At 42.4% G+C, this 21,222-nt stretch overlaps 1 protein-coding gene across 10 annotated transcripts; it reads left to right on the top strand.

Annotated features, from left to right (window-relative positions):
- On the top strand, window positions 1-19,814 carry LOC144726296 (uncharacterized). 10 transcript variants are annotated; one of them, XM_078604863.1, is made up of 16 exons: window positions 1-116; window positions 3,028-3,182; window positions 4,838-4,917; window positions 5,156-5,262; window positions 7,950-8,110; window positions 8,816-8,887; window positions 9,396-9,545; window positions 10,274-10,398; window positions 10,875-10,961; window positions 11,614-11,712; window positions 12,458-12,625; window positions 13,162-13,380; window positions 13,573-13,674; window positions 13,854-13,916; window positions 14,122-14,220; window positions 15,022-19,814. In XM_078604863.1, the coding sequence occupies exons 2-16, from the start codon at window positions 3,038-3,040 to the stop codon at window positions 15,733-15,735; spliced, it is 2,391 nt and encodes a 796-aa protein (XP_078460989.1). In that variant the 5' UTR covers window positions 1-116; window positions 3,028-3,037; the 3' UTR covers window positions 15,736-19,814. The 10 variants fall into 10 exon arrangements, with proteins under 10 accessions (XP_078460989.1, XP_078460993.1, XP_078460996.1 ...); XM_078604870.1 differs by lacking the exon at window positions 1-116 and adding an exon at window positions 1,069-1,166 and having other exon boundaries at window positions 7,950-7,999; XM_078604862.1 differs by lacking the exon at window positions 1-116 and adding an exon at window positions 1,069-1,166.
- Window positions 19,815-21,222: the final 1,408 nt, after the last annotated feature.

The raw sequence follows: 21,222 nt of genomic DNA, 5'->3' as shown, positions 1-21,222 counted from the left end.
GGGGCGTGGTCTTGAGGGGGCGGGGCTTCGAGGGGGAGTGGTGGCTTCCATTTACGGCGGTAAAACGAAGGCGAGAAGGTGTCCGAACTCTTGAGGCGGGATAACGAATTTCAAACGTAATATATTTTCTCGTAAATTTCGACGGATTTTAACTTGGTTTGCGTGGTTACACGGCAGGCATCACGTGACGATGTTTTTTTCTGTTTCCTCTGCTCGCGGTTTTCGTATTTTGCGCGGTGGCGCGCTTTTGCTGTTGCCACCAGCGATGTGACCGTGGCGTACCTGATAACCCACACTGTTTACCCGCATTATTGTACAGGGAAATTGAGTAGACATGTGTTCGTGCTTCTCCCTTGTTACGGGACTTTGTAGGATAAACGTTGAGATGTATAAGGGGCACGGGGTTGACCAATGAGGTCTGAATTGGTCTGTGATGAGATACTGACACGGGGTTGACGGCTATGACGAGTGGGTACAGCTTACGGCTGGGTTCGTCCCGGGGCTGATCGAGAAGCGACTCGCAGCGCCATCGAAAACCCCCTTTAGCAGACCACAAAGTACGAGGGACGTGCAATGTTCGATCCACACAATGCGAATTGTGACATCGTCACGGCGAGACACCGTTGTAGTTGTTTACTCTGCGCATATCAGATGCACGAAACAAATGAGAAGATTGGCTGATCTCAGACTAATTGATCGATTTTTAAACTGATAGATTTTTGAACTGATAGATTATTTTTACCTGATCGATTGCTTTTTTTAACTGATTAATTGTTTTACTTGATTGTTTGAACCCGTTAGGGGGGATTGGGGGGGGGACTATTTTCCCCTCAGGGCTCGCCTATCCAATGTGGCCGCCAGAATGGCGTCGGTTTGAAAAAAATGCGGGAACTGCGCGAGAAGGGGGGGGCGGGGGCTGCCCTACCCAATATGGCGTCGGTTAAAAAAAGCGGGAACGGTGAGAGGGGAAAGGTGCTCCCCTTACCCAATATGGCCGCCGGAATGGCCTCAGGTTAAAAAAAACGGGGGGGGGGGCTATTTCCCCCTCGGGGCTACCCTACCTAATATGGCCGCCAAAATGGCGTCGGGTTAAAAAAAATTGCGGGAACTGCGCGAGAAAGGGGCGGGGGGCGCTGCCATTGACGGAGGGGAAAACGAATGCGGAGGTAGTGAACTCTGGGGGAAGGGGGGGGAAACATTTCAAATCGTAATATTTTTTTGTTTGTATTGCGGCTACCGACATACTTCGTTTGCGCTGTTACACGACAGGCACGCGAGACGATATTTTAAATGTCCTTCTGACCACGGTTTTTGCATCTTGCGCGGCGTTTACGGCGGCGTCGTCGCTTGCCGCGCTTTTGTTTTTGTCGCCTCGGACGCCATTTTATCGAGAGCGGCTGTGTGGAAGTCGTCAACTTATTGGCAGCGGCTGTTCTTTGTTGTTCGGTGAACGCGTGCGCGTAAGATGTGTCGACTTTTTTTTTGCTCAACGCCTCGGGGATAACTTACTCTCGCCACTGTTGCGATTCGTTTCTTTTCCCGATGTGCCGTGTTTGTTCAGTTGCGTCCTCTCGTGTCGCTTGTAACCGATTGGTTATCTGCGAGGGAACGTTAAGGGGGGGGGGGGGTGGTGGGCTTGCTGCAGCTTTAAACTGTTTCATTGTATTTATTTTACATATTACAAATGCTGACATTATAATCGATAAATAACGACGCCTAACGTATTTCGGGCCAATTTTGTAATTAAATGCTCGAGCAATTTACAACTTTTATTGCGCTACAGTTGAGGCCTGCTGCTATGAAAAAAACCATTGCAATTATTATTTGCATGGCGTAATAAGTTACTGATTACGTTCAATGTTTTTAAATGTATATATTTTTCATTAAAATACAGAATGCTTCACGTTTTTGGTTAATGAAATGTATTGGATATTACAAAAAAATCACATTACATTTACCTTAGTTTAATTCAAGTGTATACATTATAAAATTATATATTAGTAAAGGGGCTTTTTTTAAAACTACATTGCATATTGAAACATTACATTAGCTATCGTACGGTATATTTGCTTGTAACAGTGCCATGACATTACTGGCCACTAGGGTGGTAACGATGTATCGATTATATCGAGTTTTTAGTTCACCATGTATGAAGAAAATAGACAATGTCACCATATTTGCATTACTGTATATTGAAATATATTTTAATATACAACCCATCGGGCCCCACGGCCTTATGTGATTGCTTAAATTCAGCACTTGTTAAGTCTAAAGCAAATCTGGACCGGTTTCAATATTCAGTGTCTCACCAGTACAGGCTTGATTTAATTGATGCGGGTGAACTGGCAAATGTTTATAAGCCAGGACTTTGTTGAAGATATGGGTCCTGGTGTCGATATAACAAGCATGAGTGTCAAAAATATTATGGATGAGATTCAGAAATATAAAGTCAAATTAAAACTTTTGTGACTGCAGGAATTCAAAGTCTTGGTTCTTTCGGTAAAGTCACGTAGATAGAAAAAAAATTATAAATACAAATACATTGAAAATAAAAGCAAAACCACGACTTTTCGATCGCAACACAATTGGTCTTCAAGAGGCGGAGAGAAAAGAGGTTATTTTATTTTTTAAAGAGATTAGCAAACGCGTAGTTTCTTGGTAATATAGCGTTTTTGCATGGGGAAACGTTGAGAATTGTAAGTACTAGTTCAAGAATCTCCCAATAGATTTCAAAATGTGGCTTCTCGGCAGTGACACTGCCACGACCATCTTTTGATAGTTACAGGACGGATTCCTCAATTCTAAATACAGTTTATGATTCTAATCAACGAATTAGTCTAATTATATCAATAAAGTAGTCGCATTAATTCTGAAAGCAAATTTGTTGGTGAGTATGTAAACATGTCTACAAATGCATCCGCGTGAATTTGTACTCATGCCAACACGGTTATGTGTTTTCCCACAAGCTTGTATATTGATGCCTGGCTTCTGTGTGTGTGTGCGCGCGTGTGTGTGAACTACGAACAGGAACCGTATCATGTCCCTTGTCCAGGTGGCGACTCGCTCTCCGAGCAAGTCAACCGTACCTTCACAGGAGCAGTCTCCATCTGCACGCAAAGGCGGGCGCATGCGTTCTAAGCTTCACGATGTAGATGTCTCTGCGAGGAAAGAAGAAGCAACAGGTGCCACATTTAATTTATCCAGCTTATAAGTGTGGTGGGGGAGGGCAGAGGGTATTGCATAAAAAAATCAACAGTACTTCTACGCATCCCTGCAATACACAGTAATCCGGAATTCGCCCAATTTCAGAAGATTAGCAGGATAAGCCTGGATAGTGTTTAGGTGGGGGACCACCATGCATATAACACCTCGTTATAGGCTTCTGCATAAGGCTACCATGAAGGCAGTGCGGAAAACATTGCAGAACACCATCCGCTATTATGTCTGTGCTCCCCTCCACCAACTCGCACTAACTGAGATGAAGTTCATTCAAGGTGATGATGACCTTCTTCCTCTGCCTCTATTTATGGGATTTTGTATGACTGTAAAGTCCAATACTCGACCCACAGTGTCTGCTGCGGACAGAGCAGGTGAAGTCGCTGATTGCACACAGTGTTGGTGTACGGTGTTTTTTTCTGCAATATTTTGCTGTCTTTTCTTGGATTTTCTGTTTGCACTTAGTCACATACAGTATTCACTTTAAGATGTTTTTTGTTCATGTTTTTGTTTGTTGGGGTTGCACCCGATTCAAGAGCCGAATGGCTCACAGGGCTATACCTAATAAATGAACTTGAAGGGATTATTCTGGCTTCATGACTCTTAAGAAGCTTCCTTTTCCTTAGCTCACTTCGGTCCTCTGAGCTTCGACACTTCTTGCTGGAAGAGCTGGCACCAGATGCAGCGTTCTGCGTCAGTCCTTCAGCTGGGTAGGGTTCAGGCAGCCTTCAGTTGGTCCTTGTTAGTGCCTTTTTTGGCCCCCTTTAGAGTGGTGGTCTAAGTCCAGCTGGCAATACAGGACCTTACGTGGAAGACGTTCCTTTTGCATCCTGATGACGTGACCGAGAGAGTGAAAAGTGGATCGTTATTTGTCTGGAACCTCCCCTCCAGACCTGTTTGCCAAAGGAGACTCTACTAGGAGTACAAGACTTGAGGCAGCATAGCTCTGAGGGTTATTTGAACACAAACCCCACCACCACGATATGGTTACAATCCTGGGGTGGGGAGGTACAAGTATTGTCAAATAACCGCCAAGACCAACACAGCACAGAGAGTGAATTGACAAAAGGGCTATATATGTACAAGTGTGTATCCTTTATAGTGCAGTCATCTTGATTTCAGAATGTTGAGACTTCAGTCAACGATTTTAGACGATCACCATAGCTACCACCGATGTCTCAAATGCATCTTCCTTGCACAGCCTGAAAACTAGGGTCAAATGAAGGTAATTTCAAATTAATAAAAAAAAATTGCACTATCGTTTTTGAAAATGCTACATGCCCTGTTACACTTGAAAATGTGCCTTAAGCTTAAGATTTGATCCCATTATTTTAGCAGTGCTGGTACATTGTGCTGACATCTAGAGCAGCCATTTAAATCAAATCATTGGCTAGATTATTGCACAGCTAAGGTGTACATTTTCTTTACTATTTGCTATGTTTCAGTTGGTAGTGAAATAAGGGAATTGTCAAATTAACACTACAATTGAAGATGACAAATGGTACCAGCACAATGGCAATACATTACCTTACATTCTCTTTTATCCATGCAATTACTACTGACCAGATGTTACATAAAGTAAGCACTGTGATGAGGCTATAATGTATTTTTATCTCTCCAGAAAATATGGAGACACCAGCTATTGTAACCAAGAAGAAAGGGCGACCAAGGAAGGATCAGTCTCTGCCCCAGCAGCCTAAGGTGAGGCCCAGGGTCTTTGAGCCTCCAGCCCCAAAGGACACATTTTCTTCATGAAGAAGGAGCAGCAGCTGTTTTGGCCAGCAGCTTCCAGTGTGTTGCAATGGGCTGTCATTTGGTTTAACAAAGTAAGTTTCATCTTTGGGTTGATGAAAAGGTAATAGAATTCCACCGGTCACTACCACCTATCGACAAAAACAGTGTTGCATGCTCGGGCGTGCATGTATGTGTGGGAATACAGGTATCCAGGGTGGTGGACGCAATGGCGCACGTGTGCACCCAGTGCAGCGCCACCTTCGCCGACAAGGATCAACTGAAGGAGCACTTGGAGAGCCACGCAGACGGGAGGTTGGTCTTGTCCCCCACAGACGTCTATACCTCTCATAGTACTAGAGGCCTACATTCTGTCTGGGTTACACTGGTGTTAACCTTATATATTGAGTTTTTTTTTACTTTTTATATGATATCCTGATATTTGATAGTGTCCTGTAACTATAGTTTTGTTTACATGAACATCTTAACAAAAGCAGAATACTGGGTCTTGACTTAAAGCTTTCGTGACTGCAGGAATACATTCTATGGGTCTTTCCGTAAAGCCACGTAGATAGAAAAAATAATAAAAATATCACGACGTTTCGATCGCAACACAAGAAATCGTCTTCAGGTGAGAGAAGACGATTGCTTGTGTTGCGATCGAAACGTCAAGATATTTTTATTATTTTTTCTATCTACGTGGCTTTACCGAAAGACCCATAGAATACAAAATACTGGGGTTTCCCCCCCCCCCCATCCCCTACTCTCAGAATGAGGTCTTTAAAATATTGGTTCTCAAAACAAGAATTATATCAACATTCTAGTGCTGTGATAAAGTGTATATCGTGCTTCACCCCCTCATAAATTGCTTAGTACATTCATGGAGATGTTGATAATGCTTAACAATCACCTAGTTTCATTTTGGTCATTGCAATTGGCTTTTAATTCTAGTTAGACCTGTTACCTGCAAACATCCATCGTACTTTAAGAAAGGTCAAACATACATACATTACACAAAGCGCTATCTCACTGTATATGTTCTGTTATCAGGGTTAGGGCAGTGATTATCCCTTCTAAGATAATAGGTTTTTCCCCTTTTTTCTGGCAACAAAACAGGTGTTAAGATGTTAAAACACCAATCTGAAACCTTTTACAAGGAATCATGTCTGCATTAACCACAATACTTGTGGTCAGAATGCAAACAAAAACCATACTCTGAGAATATATGCATTGTCCTTGAAACTGATTGGTCCACACCAGACAACTCTCTTTTGAGCCTCGGCTCAAACGGTGTTAGACCAGAGGACGCCAAAAGGCGTACAGCACAAAAACAATGTACTGTCAGAGTAATGAAAAGGATGCCTTTTGGTGTCCTCTGGTCTAACACCGTTTGAGACGAGGCTCAAAAGAAAGCTGTCTCTGGTGTGGACCAATCAGTTTCAAGGACAATGCATATATTATCAGTTTTTGTTTGCATTCTGACCACAAGCACTGGTTAATGCTGACATGATTCCTTGTAAAAGGTTTCAGTTTGGTGTTTTAACATCTTAACACTTATTCTTAGGTTTTTTCGGTAAAGTCACATAGGTAAAAAATTTACATTAAAATTAATAAAATAAAAATCACGACGTTTCGGAGGCAACACAAGCTTCCGTCTTCAGGTGGAACCGTCACAACCACGACAGCTGTATCAAGTAAATGAGAGTTTACAAGAGCTACCACTCCGTATAGATAATGGTTGAAGAGGGAAAGGGCCAAGTACGGCACACTTTTTATTAATATGATGAGGTGAGGCTTAAGACTAAGAATAGACTGCATAACAAAAGACTGAGCCTTTGTTATGGAGAGGTGCAGTTTGTGACTATGACTAGCCTACATAACAAAAGTGTGAAAAAAAGAAAAAACTAAACCTGGTAAAACAAAACTGGCTGTTTATCAATAACCTGTAATAGTTGTCTGTCAAATAAGATGGTCCAAATAAGTGTAGTTAAATCTTTTTTGCATGGTTAATCACATCTTTCCAATGATTATTCAGTTTGTAACCATCATCACGTTGCCGATCATTGCTACAACTCTGTCGGCTCTCATGAAATTGTCTTTTCCGAGACCAAGGTGCTCTGCAAACCTCCTGGCTACCATCAAAGGTTTGTACACGAAGCCATACAAATATACAAACACAGACATAATTTCAACCGTGATGATGGTTACAAACTGAGTAATCATTGGAAATATGTGATTAACCATGCAAAAAAGATTTAACTACACTTATTTGGACCATCTTATTTGACAGACAACTATTACAGGTTATTGATAGACAGCCAGTTTTGTTTTACCAGGTTTAGTTTTTTCTTTTTTTCACACTTTTGTTATGTAGGCTAGTCGTAGTCACAAACCGCACCTATCCATAACAAAGGCTCAGTCTTTTGTTATGCAGTCTATTCTTAGTCTTAAGCCTCACCTTACTATATTAATAAAAAGTGTGCTGTACTTGGCCCTTCCCCTCTTCAACCATTATATATACGGAGTGGTAGCTCTTGTAATCTCTCATTTACTTGATACAGCTATCGTGGCTGTGACGGTTCCACCTGAAGATGGAAGCTTATGTTGCCTCCGAAACGTCGTGATTTTTATTTTATTTTACTTTTATTAATTTAAATTTTTTACCTACGTGACTTTACCGAAAAAACCTAAGAATATGAATCCTTGCAGTCACGAAAGCTTCAAATCTAGAATCTTAACACCTGTTTTGTTGCCAGAACAAAGGGGAAAACCCCTATTATCATATTTTGGTACTGGCAAAGCAGGTCCCATGATATTCTTTCTAAGTTGACGTGTTTCAATTTGTGCTAGTAAATAACTACTAATGGAATATCCTGCATTTTATTAGCATGTCTTTACCTATAACTTGATAAGATTTTCTAAAAACAAGAAGGTATTGTTATTCTGTGTGTACCTTGAGAAGATTATGGCCGATGCAATTGCTCTTCTCTACCCTTTTGTAGTGAGCAGGCCCCCACCCTGGCATTGCTGAAGAAAGACGCCAACAGAAATGGTGGGAGTCCGACGAAGGGCCGCAGGGGCCGGTCTAAGGGTCGCACAGGCGCCATCCGCAAGCCAGCCTACTTTCTCTCCCTCAAGGAAACCATGGCACACGACACATTGGGTACTGTCGCCGACGGTTAGGCTGCACTTTCAATTGGGCCAGCATTAGAAATTACGTAATTAATAAAGCCGCATAGCAATGTTGCCCCCTACTATGAAAATACAGCAGACCACAATCATCTATAACACATTGCACCTTCATGATAGCCTTGTGCTTTAAGAATAGTGTGAATACCAAATATGCTTATGATTTGACCTGATCTGAGATTTCATTAATAAGGGGTAAGCCGGAACACTGAGCCCACACCGCTGAGATCCCAGATTGATCTTGCTTAAATGATCATGTATATGTGTACACATCCAACCCTTTTGGTTAAGGGTTTCCTCATGTCGTGCAGGTTATTCACCGTGCTGGTAAATACAGGTTGGTGAGAGTGAGGATCATCAATGTGGGAACATAAAAGTACGGTGCTATAGTGGGGGTTTTTCAGTCTTGTGCTGCCCACCACATATCGGCACAACCTATAACAACCCGAAACTGGATGTGTGGTGGTCATCTATTAAAGCACTACTCGGGCTCAATACTGCTTAGCTTCCAAGATCTGATGAGTCTGGATGCATTCCGGGTGATTTCACTCCTAATAATAGCTCCGAATATGAAATCGCATGTTTTTGTGGTGTGGTTCAATATACAATTAGTCTTACATTTTGAGCCTAGATGTGAATATCTGAGTTATTTAATGTTGGTTTTCAATTGTCATTGTAGGTGATTCCAAAAATCTAGACTCGGCAAAATCCTCTGGAAGTGATACAGAGGACAGCAATCTCCCTCTGCCCAGTGAGACTATAATACATTATCACCGTCGTCTTATCACCATACTGCATCAACGTTGCTTCCACGTATTGTCGTTTTGTACCGATACCATGTCACTTTGTATACACGTTATTATGTTGTTTGACTTGGTAAAAATGTATGGATCATTAAAGTAAGTGGGCTTGGGCAGGACAAGTCGCTAGACAATGACCGATAGCCAAGACTTAAAAATGGAGTGGCAGCTGAAACGGAAAATGCCTTAAGAGTAAGACCACCGAAGAGATGGGAGCAATGAAATCAGCCTCTATGCTACATTTTTGCATCACGAGACCATGAGGAATGGCCAATGGCTTGGGGGGACGACGGCCTTCATGGCAATGTTGATGAAGAGTCACATCCCAAAATATTGTTACATGCAATGCAGTCTCATTGGTTATGCTGTCTCGTTGACTATTGTCTCATTCCCCATGTCATTATTTGCCGTTATTCATCGCCTTGTCTCGCATCCTTTCTCAATGCCCTCGCATCCCAGCGGCAGAAGACAGGAAGCGGCAGTCCTCGCATAGCTCAAGCGACGGTAAAGACAACGACGACTCGTACCGTACCCGTGGCAAGAGGAGGAAGGTGAAGGAGGCCACCCAGCAGCGCAAGAACCTCAAGACCCCCGAAACATACACACCTGGTGAGACTACACACATCTTCCCTGAACAACATTGGCTCTTCCTGTCTTTACTGCATGGTTGGGGAACCTTTTCCTTGCTGGGGACTGGTAGAATATTTACTTACCTTTGGCCAGCCACATTATTTGACACTACTTTTGATCACGCTGGGACTGTATGCATTGACTATGTGCTCAGGACTACTTGAAAGGCAACAAGGAGACTGACCATGGGAAATTAGCAACAGTGTTTCCAGGGAGAATATATTCCCTTGTTTTTCCTCATTAATGCAGTTAATATGCTGATAGTAAAGGATAATTATAGTTTTTTGGCGTAGGCCGCATGTTGCCATGGGGCGTGCAAAATGAGGTTGCAGGCCATAGGTTCCCCACTTCCTACTGTGTGTGACTTGTCCCCAAAGGTAGTAATGTCACGATTCACAAATGCGCTCACAAATACATGCATGAAATTGTCTGTGTAAGAGTTTAAGATGGCTTAAAATTGTACAGAAAAGACAATGCAAATAAGACAAAATAAGAATTGATTCTCGAATTGCACCGTGACCTAGAAATGTCACATGTCGTCCACCTGACGGATTCTAGAGTGTATAGTGCTATTGACCCAGCCCCATCACCTCTTGTGGTGAGGAGTGCCTGCCTCAATAGGCGCTTGCAAATATATCTTTACCCAACAGTCTGATTTGGTAAAGTGCGAATCTCATGCCTATACATGGGTGTGTGTGCACATGCAGGGAGCCAAGAGGAGCTGTGGAGTGTAGAGATTGCTGAGACTGGTCAGGTGTCGTGCCCCATCTGCCACGCTGCCATACGCAAGACAGTGGAGGGAATCAAGAAACATCGGCAGGAGTGCACAGAGGTGATGGATACCAGCATGAGTGGCACTACCTGCAGCCGTATGTTGTTCTTAATCATATAGCATCCAACATTAAGTCACAACCATTCCGTTTAAACCTAGTATAATTAAACCTTACAAATGGCATGTATTTATTCTCAATGCTGTCTTTAACCATGGCCTCTACGTTAACTCATTAGACTTAACCAAATTTCTCCTGCATTTTATGGCCATTTAGCTTTTGCAGGAAATCTTAACTGTAGTGTTTTCCCAAGCTATATTTCTCATGCTCACTGTTACCTAGATAGCCTTTGTGTACAATAACCCTTTCCCTGACCTTGGCTCTTTATCATTCACATTAACTATGGTACTCGTGATAGTCCTAATACAAGTCGCATATTAAGTGGCAAACCCTTTGAAAAACCTCTTTACTCTGGACGAGATGACGTGGTCATGCATGTTAGTGCACGAGTAACAAGGAAATGCTGTGCCACCATCAGGAGGGGCTCAAGTGCGAGCACTGCTCCAAGGAATTCAAGTCCTTGGCAGCAATCAAGTACCACCTGTTGGCTGAGCACAACCAGTGGGTGCGTACGAGGGTTCCTTTTTCCCTGCACTTCTACCACTACCCTCACCTCCCCTATTTCCCGCGTGTTAAGTGAAGTGTTGGGATCATTTGAATTGGCATTTGCCACACCACTGTTTCACTTACATAGTCTTTTTATGACAGTTTATGGCATTTCATCTTGTTGCTGTCACCACTTCTGTCTGCTTTTATGAACTGCTTTGTATTTTGTTTTACTTTTTAATCACTTAGCTCAGACTTGACCAAGGACCTACTAGCCTTGTCCCGTGACATACCTCAGCATTCTTAGATGTCCATCGCCTAGGTTCTTAACCCAGGTTCTCATTGGCATTGGCTGTGTGCTCTCAGCTAGTGCTGAAATCAACAGAGCTTAAAAAAGTGTACGCTTGGCATCGAGCCTCCAACATTTTGGAATCTCACCGTAATTCATACCCAGTATAATGCATTTATGACGATGATGCCATCTCATCTAACTGTGATCTTTGAATCGGCTCCATTAGAAAATGCTGTGCAAATTGTACGTTTATTTTTGTATTCAATTGAAGCAAAAATGGGTAGATGTGTTATTTCAGGAGTTAATAGTTGCAGCTTTACTTTTTCAACTATATGGACCGGGTTTACTCTGAAGGAGCTCTCTCAACATGTTGTCCCAGCTGAGGGTAAATCCTGGGGAGGTGCCGGACGAGCAGACTGACAGGGAACGACTGAGGCAGGTGATCAAGCGCATAGGCAAGATCAAGTGTCCAAAGCAGGTGAGAATTTTTGCAGTATGCAGTTCATGTAAAATGGTTTGCACGACATACTAAACTTTTTATTTTACCAGGTAAGGCCCACTGAGCTATATAGCTCTTTTTCAGAAGCAAAATGGCCACATGATAGCTCCACAAAGTGGCTTTTCATCACGCCAACTTTATAGTAGCCAAACACTAAACGCATTTTTCTAAATGTGCAGTAAAAAAACAGAGGACCCAGAGAAAAATCCACGCGACTACGGGGAGAAACATGCAAGCTCCAGATATACAGGCATCGTCAGGGTCGGGATCGAACCCACAACCTCCTGTATTCCAAGCGAGGTAGTTAACATCTCGCCACCACCTGTTAAAGCAGGACTAGGAAATCTATGACCCACAGGCTGTATTCATTTTGGCTGCCCTGTGACCACATGTGTACCACTTCAAAACATCCAAATAACGTTATTTGTTACTGCAAGCATCTTCGGCGCACTAGTTGGGTATTAGAGAGGAATATTTTCTATCTGGAATTGCTGTGTTTCTAGTTTTAGCCCACTCTGTCACGTGTAAATGTTATCTATCATAATTGTTCTACCTATTATTGGATAACACTAAGTTGTGCATTATTATTGTGTGGTTGCCCGCCAAAGGTATTTAAAAATCCTTATCAGCCCTTGGTAAACAAACGGTTCTGTACCCCTGTGTTCAATTGTGCATACTCAGAGTTACCTGCTCTTCTTCACATTCGCGTGTGTGCGCTGCGCAGGGCTGTACGGCATCATTTTTGAGCCTCACGGGGTATCAGTACCATGCGAAGCGCTGCGGCAAGAACACGGCGGAGCTGGCAGCTATGAATTACAAGTGCGTGCACTGCAGCCGAGAGCACCACTCCAAAGTGGGACACGACTACCACATCAAAGCCAAGCACAGCCCGGTCAGCACCACCTACACTTACAGCCTGCAATGTAGAGACACTGGAAATAACTTGAATGAGTTGGCCAAAGTAAACGACGATCAACCAGGTCTCCCTTGTAAAACATAATGATGTTCCCACAACCACTAAAAAAAAAAATTGGGCTCGGGTTTAGCTTCCCACACACGGCAGGCTTTCCATGCCAAGCAATCTCTAGCTAGGCTTGTGGCCCACTTCTATAGGGCTGAGTAGCTCACATTTTAAATGGAGCTACACACTTTCTTGTGGACCACCTTCAGAAACGGATGTGACATCACTGAGTTAAGCATGCATAAAACATTTTTTTAACGATATGTAAATGCTTTCCTATGGTCATGAATGAGAGGGCAGGGTTTGAACCTATAAAGCCTCAGAGCTGTGAAACACAAGCAATGTATTATGCTAGAAAGTACCAACATTTGCCTGGCACACCTCAGAAATGCAGCAATAAGAATATAACAATATTGATGGGCTCCAACCTGGATGTTCAGTAAATGTTACTTCACTGCTTCTCATAGGCTGCCAACAAAGGAGGTATGGGGGGCGAAAACGACATGCGGGGCAGTGATGATGGCAATGAGGACAATGGTGATGGGATGCGGGCGGAGGGCAATCGTTTGCCCCGCAAGTCAGCAATGCGGGCGGTGCGCCAGATGCATGAGCTGGTGGTGAGCGAGATGGCACGCGATTGGCCCCTGCGCAAGATCAAGGACGACATGGTCCCACACAGCAACCAGGCATGCACACCCACTTGCTTACTGCATCTCCTGTTGCCCTGTTCACTTTTGGATTCCCCGTTCACTCCCTTCCACTCGCTAACGTAGTCATTCGCTCGCGCATCTCTGCCCATTCTTTTTATTTCACTCGGCTTTCAGGCTGGTTGTAATAGGTTGTGTATGTGCCTATGTGTGCATGTGCTTCGTGTGCAGCTAAGGTACACGAAGCCCGACCTGCCAAACTTCATACCGAAAATTCTGGAAAAGTGGCGTCGGGATGTGAAGAAGAAGGGCGAGGTCATATGTCCCAACCAGGTGAATAAAGCATCTTGGAAATGACCTTGCATGACACAAGTGTCTCTCATTAAGTGATAACTTGTGTCAGGGAAACTGAGTAAAGCATGGATCCATATCTAAACCTAGAGCTGGCTCATTACTTTGACACAGGCATAAGTATGAGCTGCTTGACAATGCATTTGTTTTGTTTTGGTCAGGGTTGCTCATCAACATACACAAGTGTGTCTGGGCTGAGAGGACATTTGAGCAGCTGTGAGAAGGTTAGTTGGTATCAATATTGAACTGTGCCTCATTTTTTTGCACCAATTTGAATTATAACTGTCACACTCTTACATATGGAATTCATACACTTAGCACCTCTTACTGTGAATGTGTGCACAGCAGGCAAATGCACACATACACAACAGAAGAGAGATGGTGCAAACAGTGATAGTGCACCTTAAACTCTTCCTCTGTCTTCTTCAGGGAGAGCACATCACTGACCAATACCAGTGCCTCATCTGTCAGAAGGAGCTGGGCTCGGAGAGTGGGGTCAAGTACCACATCACCAACACGCACAACGTCGTACGTTGCCCTGCACACCCACATGGCCTGCCCATTCCACCGGTCTCTCACGCCTGTAGAGCAGGGTTCTCCCAACCACAGCCCACAGGCCAAATTCACCCTGCCAGCTCGTTTCATTTGGCCCGTGGTGTCACTCAAACTTTCTACTTAAAGCAGCTCTCTGTTTGCCATTGTGTTACCAATCTTGTCCATCGTCTTATCATTACTTCTATCAATGTCTTGCCTAAGCCCACTTTTGTTAACAATCAACAGTGTCTCTGATCTTTTAATTTGTTTGCCAAAGGCATGCGTTTCCTTTTCTGTCTCCGTATAATTCTCAGCATGGATCTCCATGCTTCTTTGTATGCTGTATATCTTTTGTTCATTGATCTTTGTTAGTCTATGTTTCTGATCCATATGTCGTGGCAGGTAATGTGCACCGATTGAAAACGTTATTCATGAGCCACATTGTTGCTATTCATGATCAAATTGAATTTCTCAAAACCACTCAATCTTGGTCTCACTCCATTCTTCATGATGGTTTTACATTGTTAGCTAAAGGAAAATGCAGTTAATGATTATATAACTAGAATGCTATAATGACGTGGCTGTTTGTAACTTTTAGCATTAAATAAGCTACAAACCTGTGTCAGACAGCCCTGGACACACAGCCTTGGTAAGTATCTACAAGAGAGCCTTTATTTGTGTTGTTTACCTTTAAGTAGATTCTGGGGTCATTCTTATTGCCCAGTAGTAACAGAAATGAGGGATCTTCTCACTCGTCCAACTGCCATGCCCCCACATCCTACTGTGTCTACACAGAACTGGTTCCTGGAGTCGAGCAGCAGCTCTGGGGGAAACTTGGGCACCAAGAGTAAGAAGAAGGGGGGGCCTGAGCAGCAGCACAAAGTCATGCCAGATGCTAGTGCCACTGCCACACGAACCGGGTTACCCAAGCAAGGCCGGGGACGCCCCAAGGGTGGCTCCCTGTCCAAGCGAGGACGTGGGCGTCCACGACGCTCTGTCGATCCGGCTGGTAACAGTGCCACCACCACCACCACAAGCCTGGTAAAGCGAGGTCGAGGGAGACCCAAGCGCATTCCCAACAATGCGGAATCTGCAGCAGAAGAACACATTGATGGTGGCACCAAAGGGGAGGCGGTGAAAAGCAAGAAGGGGGGTCGCGGCAGGCCCAGAAGCACAACGGCCGCCACCAGCAACAAAACTGGAGGAACTGCAGGGAAGTTTGGAATGGAAGGAGGACCAAGAGAAGATGGAGTTGTCGAGGAGGAGGCGACTCTGGGAGAGGGTGTGGCCATGATGGATGAAGCTGCTATGGTGATGCTCGGAGGGTCTGGGGACGAAATAGTGGTCAGCACAGGTTTTGAGAGAGGAATTGGCGACAGAAAGGTGCGGGATAAGAATGAAAACATAGGGACGGCAATTGTGCAGCTGACACGGGTAGATGACGAAGAGATGGAGGAGGTGCATTTAGAAGTAGATGGCATCACGGGGATTGAGTGGCATAATCCATAAACGCTGAAAGGATGATAACATACCATGGGCCATATTTCAGTGATTTTTGTCACCAGTCTCATCCCACATGGTATTTCCACTCTGGATCAGATGTTGACAAATGCTCCAGCTTGTAATGGAGTAGCACAGCTACAATAAATGTGGCTGCAACCTAGAATCAGTCAATTCAAGTTGTAAATGCACAATATTTGTGACAAGTATTTTGAAACAAGAAAACTTAAGGCTGCAACATTTTAATACTATTTAAATGGTCAATTGTTGAGATTTATAATGAAGTTTTTTTGTGTTACATCGTGTAAGTATAAATGTGTTGTAACTCTCCACCACCCGACACAGCCAGGAAGGTTTGTCACATAAACAACATGCCAATTAGTTACTACTTCAGCCCACCGGTCTGTTGGAGAGTAAATCTACAACATTTACAATTTGAGTATGACATTTCGCTGGTAATTACAGCCAGCATAATTTGGCAATTTTTCAGAATAGGGAAGCAATCCACCTGCTTTCCAGTCTCAATCGGCCGATCATGCTGGAAGTAATTACCAGGAAAACTCGATGTAATTTGCATATACTTTGCATGGATTGATTTACATGGTCATTTGGCAAAATGCATTAAACGTCGTAAAATATTGTCAGTATAACTTGCTTATTTGAATAAATAAGTGATTGGAATATTTGTTGCAGCCTTAAACTGAAGTCGATGCTAAATAACTCTAGCATAACTTCTTTAAAGCATGAAATTGCCCTTTTAGCGACCTATCTCAAGCTCCCCTCGGTATGGTTGTGTAACCCACATGTCCATTCGTGATTCTTATAATCATTTAAAAGATATGCGTTATCCTGGGTATGTATATTTCTAATTGCTGCCTTGGCCATGTAGAAGCAAGTCTACAGATCTGATGTGCTTTGCAAAACACTGCACGATAAATTTAATATGAATAAATTATAACCATGATCTGAATACACTATTTGTAAATGACAATACAGGGTTCACTTCATAGGTGATTATGGTAAAATAACGCACTGCAGAAACTGAAATTGAACCATTGACTACATGCAAACTTGCAGTGGCACGCATGCTAACCACTAGGCCACTAAGTATATTGTGTGCAGTGCATTCAGCCATGTCGCATTTGGAATGCAACATTTGGCAATGATGGTTAACAGCATGAAAATTGTATCTTTTAGAATGTTTTATGAAAGCGTTTAAAAATACTTAGGAAGTGGTACAGTTAATGTTTTTTAAATCCTTTATATTAAGTTCGCTTACTTGCTTAGGACCGTGCAAATCTTTCGGTCGTTTTTTAACCCACTTCCCGTGATCCAATCGAGCTGACATTTTCCACACAGACTCGTTGTGCCAGACAATTATTGTTCGTGAAAAAAAATTCCCAAAATTTTACACTTTTAGGCAAAAAATTTTATTTTACATATATTCAAATAGAACGCATTCATGGCTTTGGCTGAACGTCAGAGTGTAAGAGCCCAGAGCGTAACCCCTCCACAGGCCGTGGCGGAGTAGCGCAGTTGGTAGCGCCCTCGCTTCCCATGCCAAAGGTCGCGGGATCGATCCCCGCGTCCTCCACAGGCGAATATATTTTTAAATCCTTTATATTAAGTTCGCTTGCTTGCTTGCGTGCTTTCTTGCTTGCTTGCGTGCTTGCTTGCTTAGGACCGTGCAAATCTTTCGCTCGTTTTTTAACCCACTTCCCGTGATCCAATCGAGCTGATATTTTCCACACAGATTCGTTGTGCCAGACAATTAATGTTCGTGAAAAAAAATTCCCAAAATTTTACACTTTTTAGGCAAAAAAAATATATTTTATATATATTCAAATAGAACTCATTCATCGCTTTGGCTGAACGTCACAGTATAAGAGCCCAGAGCGTAACCCCTCCACAGGCCGTGGCGGAGTAGCGCAGTTGGTAGCGCCCTCGCTTCCCATGCCAAAGGTCGCGGGATCGATCCCCGCGTCCTCCACAGGCGAATATATTTTTAAATCCTTTATATTAAGTTCGCTGCCACGCATATAAAGGATTTATAGTGAAAAACTTTGTTTTTACGGGTTATACTTATTTAACAGCTTACCATGTAAATGAGAGAAAATAACATGACATTTTTTCTGTTTATTACCTTAAGTGCACAAGCTCCATTTGCTAGTGGTGGTTAAATTATAGATTTGCTTAAATATGGTTTGAATTTTTTTTATATTTACAGGACAAGTTTTAAAGCTACAATCATTTTGGGAGTTACTGGAGGCCAGAAGTAGCTTATAAAATGTTACTGTGTTGATGTATTATATAGCAGGTTTGCTTTTTCTATAATTAATGTCTAATGTCTCGCATCTACAAACGATATAACTATCTTCATGTGGAACCTCTTTATGTTTGAGATATCAGACTTATCTCCACATTGTCATTAGCAGTGCCACATTATTCGGATAGTGCTTACATAAATCTCTACTGGATTACCATTATTCTTCAAGACCTCGCTGGTAAAAAATATTGATTTGAAGTATTGTATGCTGATTTCAAGTTGTTTTAATCTGTCTTTGCTTAATTAGTACTAATAGCTTGGCTTTTTTGAGAATCTAGAAATATTATTTTGGTCATGATCAATATTGTGGGCTGAGCAACTTCTCAAAAGCGCTTTGGCTTTGGAGAAATTTCTTAAAATGTTGATAATAGGTGTGAAGATGTTAAAACACCAAACTGAAACCTTTTACAAGGAACCATGTCTGCATTAACCACAATGCTTGTGGTCAGAATGCAAAAAAAAACATACTCTGATAATATATGCATTGTCCTTGAAACTGATTGGTCAATTGTCTTTGGGCTGTACGCCTTTTGGCGTCCTCTGATCTAACACCGTTTGAGACGAGGCTCAAAATAAAGCTGTCTCTGGTGTGGACCAATTAGTTTCAAGGACAATGCATATATTATCAGTGTTTTTTGTTTGCATTCTGACCACAGCACTGGTTAATGCAGACATGATTCCTTGTAAAAGGTTTCAGTTTGGTGTTTTAACATCTTAACACCTGTTTTGTTGCCAGAAAAAAGGGGAAAACCCTATTATATTTTGGTACTGGCAAAGGAGGTCCCTTGATTCTAAAATGTTGTTGCACTGTCTCTTTTCTTAATTTTATTCTTAAGCCCACTTAGCTTTATTTCTTAAGCGTTCATAACTTTAATATTGAGCGCTGCAATGATTACATTTTTCCCACGTCATCTGATTTGTGTGTTACCCAAATGTCACTTCACGAATATATGTTTTAAAAGGCGTCACAGTATTTTATAAAAAAAAAAATCCTCATATTTTGGTCACTGCGACAGTGATCTAAGTATCTAGTTTGACACGTTAACCATGAGGCAGATATTTAATTGAAAATTTTAATATTTTTTTTGGCGGCTTCCTGAATTATTGCTGCTGTTACAAATACGTCTATCCGTTATTTTACCGATTTTGGTAGGACACGTTTCAAGATTTTTTTCGATAAGTCATTACAATAGTGATTCAGAATTATTGGGGGTAACTGGCTGATGGTTAAGTGTTATTACAGGTGGCTGCTCATTGAACATCCCTTAAATGATTATAGGAAAACCTCGCCGAACACGGTTTTATCCAACCCGTGTTTCGGCTATGCAGTTTACTTAATGAGGTCTGTGTTTCGGAGTTATATTTTGGCTATACGTGGTATGACTGTTAAGATTGTTGCTAAGATGTAGTATAGGCTTGCAAGAGGTGAAAGTGCTGCATCTGTTGGAAGATCCTCTGGTGTAAAGGAATTTAAATGAATGTGTGATAATATAACCGTACTCACGCAAAACGCAAATATTCACATAGCCACATGCATCTAGCCGTCCACTCGAAGATGTCAGTCATACAGACACCTAGATGGCGAATCATTAATATTCAAGTGACAGTACGAGGGGCGAGCGTTGGGCGTGAGTGCCGCGGTGTGGTAAGAGTAATGGAGACGAGGGTTTTGTGTTGCGGTAAAATCGAAAGAATGCACACGCAAGAAATGGAGAGCGACTTATAACAATAACAGGCAGAAATTTAGAATGTGTTAAACAAAGAGGGAGGGGGTGATAATTTTGGACCCAGGAACGCAACCCTGTTTCCCATAATATATTTTATTTGTCGAACCCGGTTTTGCCCCATCACTGCGTTTTCTATTAACGTAACCCTCGCGCCCGACGATTTTTTTCCTGTTCCTATTGATCAGGATGACCTGAAGAAGCATTCATTAGTCATTCATTACGAATACCTGCTGTTTCGATTTAAAGCTTTCGTGACTGCAGGGATTCATCTTCTTGGTTCTTTCGGTAAAGTCACGTATTATGTTTTATTTTTATTATTTTATTACTTCCCTTCTACGTGACTTTACCGAAAGAACCAAGAAGATGAATACCTGCTGTTTAATGAGTTGGCAAGTAATGTGTTGTGAAATGTATCGTGGGTGCTCCCACTTTATTCAAAACGTTTTTGCCAGCGTGGAAGAAGAGTAGAGCAAAATACTCTTCGAGTGGCATTTTAGAGCTCCCTTTAGTGGAGGCCCTTCCACCATCGTTGGAGTGAGCAATTAATCACAGAGCTGCACCTTGACAGTTATATTGCTCCCTTAAGTGGTCTTAACGAATAATCGCTTCGTGTTATTTTACCAATAGGTCATATGAAGTAATTCATTTGTCCAGTGACTAGGGCCTGTTCACGGTGATGTCAACAACTCGCTTGTGTTGCCTGCTTAGAATTGTTTCGCTAGTTTTAACGTCGGGGAGACGAGTTGTCATGTTGGGGTGAATCAGAGCGCCGTAGATCCCATCAAAGGTATCAGATCGTCACTTTGGTTGTTGACCTCTTGTGAGTGAGTTATCTGCAACTCGCTGAAGTTAAACTTCGAGTTAATTCAATAAAACATGATACAGCAACGCTTGTCTCCGAGTGGCATATTTATATTCACAATAATCATGCTCATACCTGTCAACCCATACTGTTTACACGCAACGAAAATGAGTTTTGAGGTCCATACGGCGTACAGCTGTTTCAATACGGGCAAAAAAATGTTTCTCGTGATGGGACTGGAGGATGAACGTTCAGATTTATAAAGGCACGGGGTGACCAATATGGTCTGAATTTGTCTAATATAGTAAGCACTGTTAAGGGGTTGACATGTACGCATCCTGATTCAGTGTGTCCCAAGTTTAATTTGGTTGAACGCACCAAAATGCAAGCAGGTATTGACACACCACAAGTTCTTCAAATGTATATAAATCGGCGTTTTATACAAAACCTGTAGGGTACAAAGTTCATGTTATAAAACTGCGGACAAGATGGTATGAACAATTTGCACAATAGTAAGCTAGGGTTGTAGAGTTAATATCCATCGGGAACTTGGCAAGATTTATCAAACAACCAAAGGGTGTCTTTGTAGGTGGAGGTTGTGTCGGAATAGCTATTACAAAAATCGGAGTTGCAATTATGCC

The sequence above is a fragment of the Lampetra planeri genome, chromosome 23, assembly GCF_965212315.1.
Source record: "Lampetra planeri chromosome 23, kcLamPlan1.2.h2, whole genome shotgun sequence".
NCBI classification, from domain to species: domain Eukaryota; kingdom Metazoa; phylum Chordata; class Hyperoartia; order Petromyzontiformes; family Petromyzontidae; genus Lampetra; species Lampetra planeri.
This window is presented reverse-complemented; position numbering and strand designations above follow the sequence as displayed.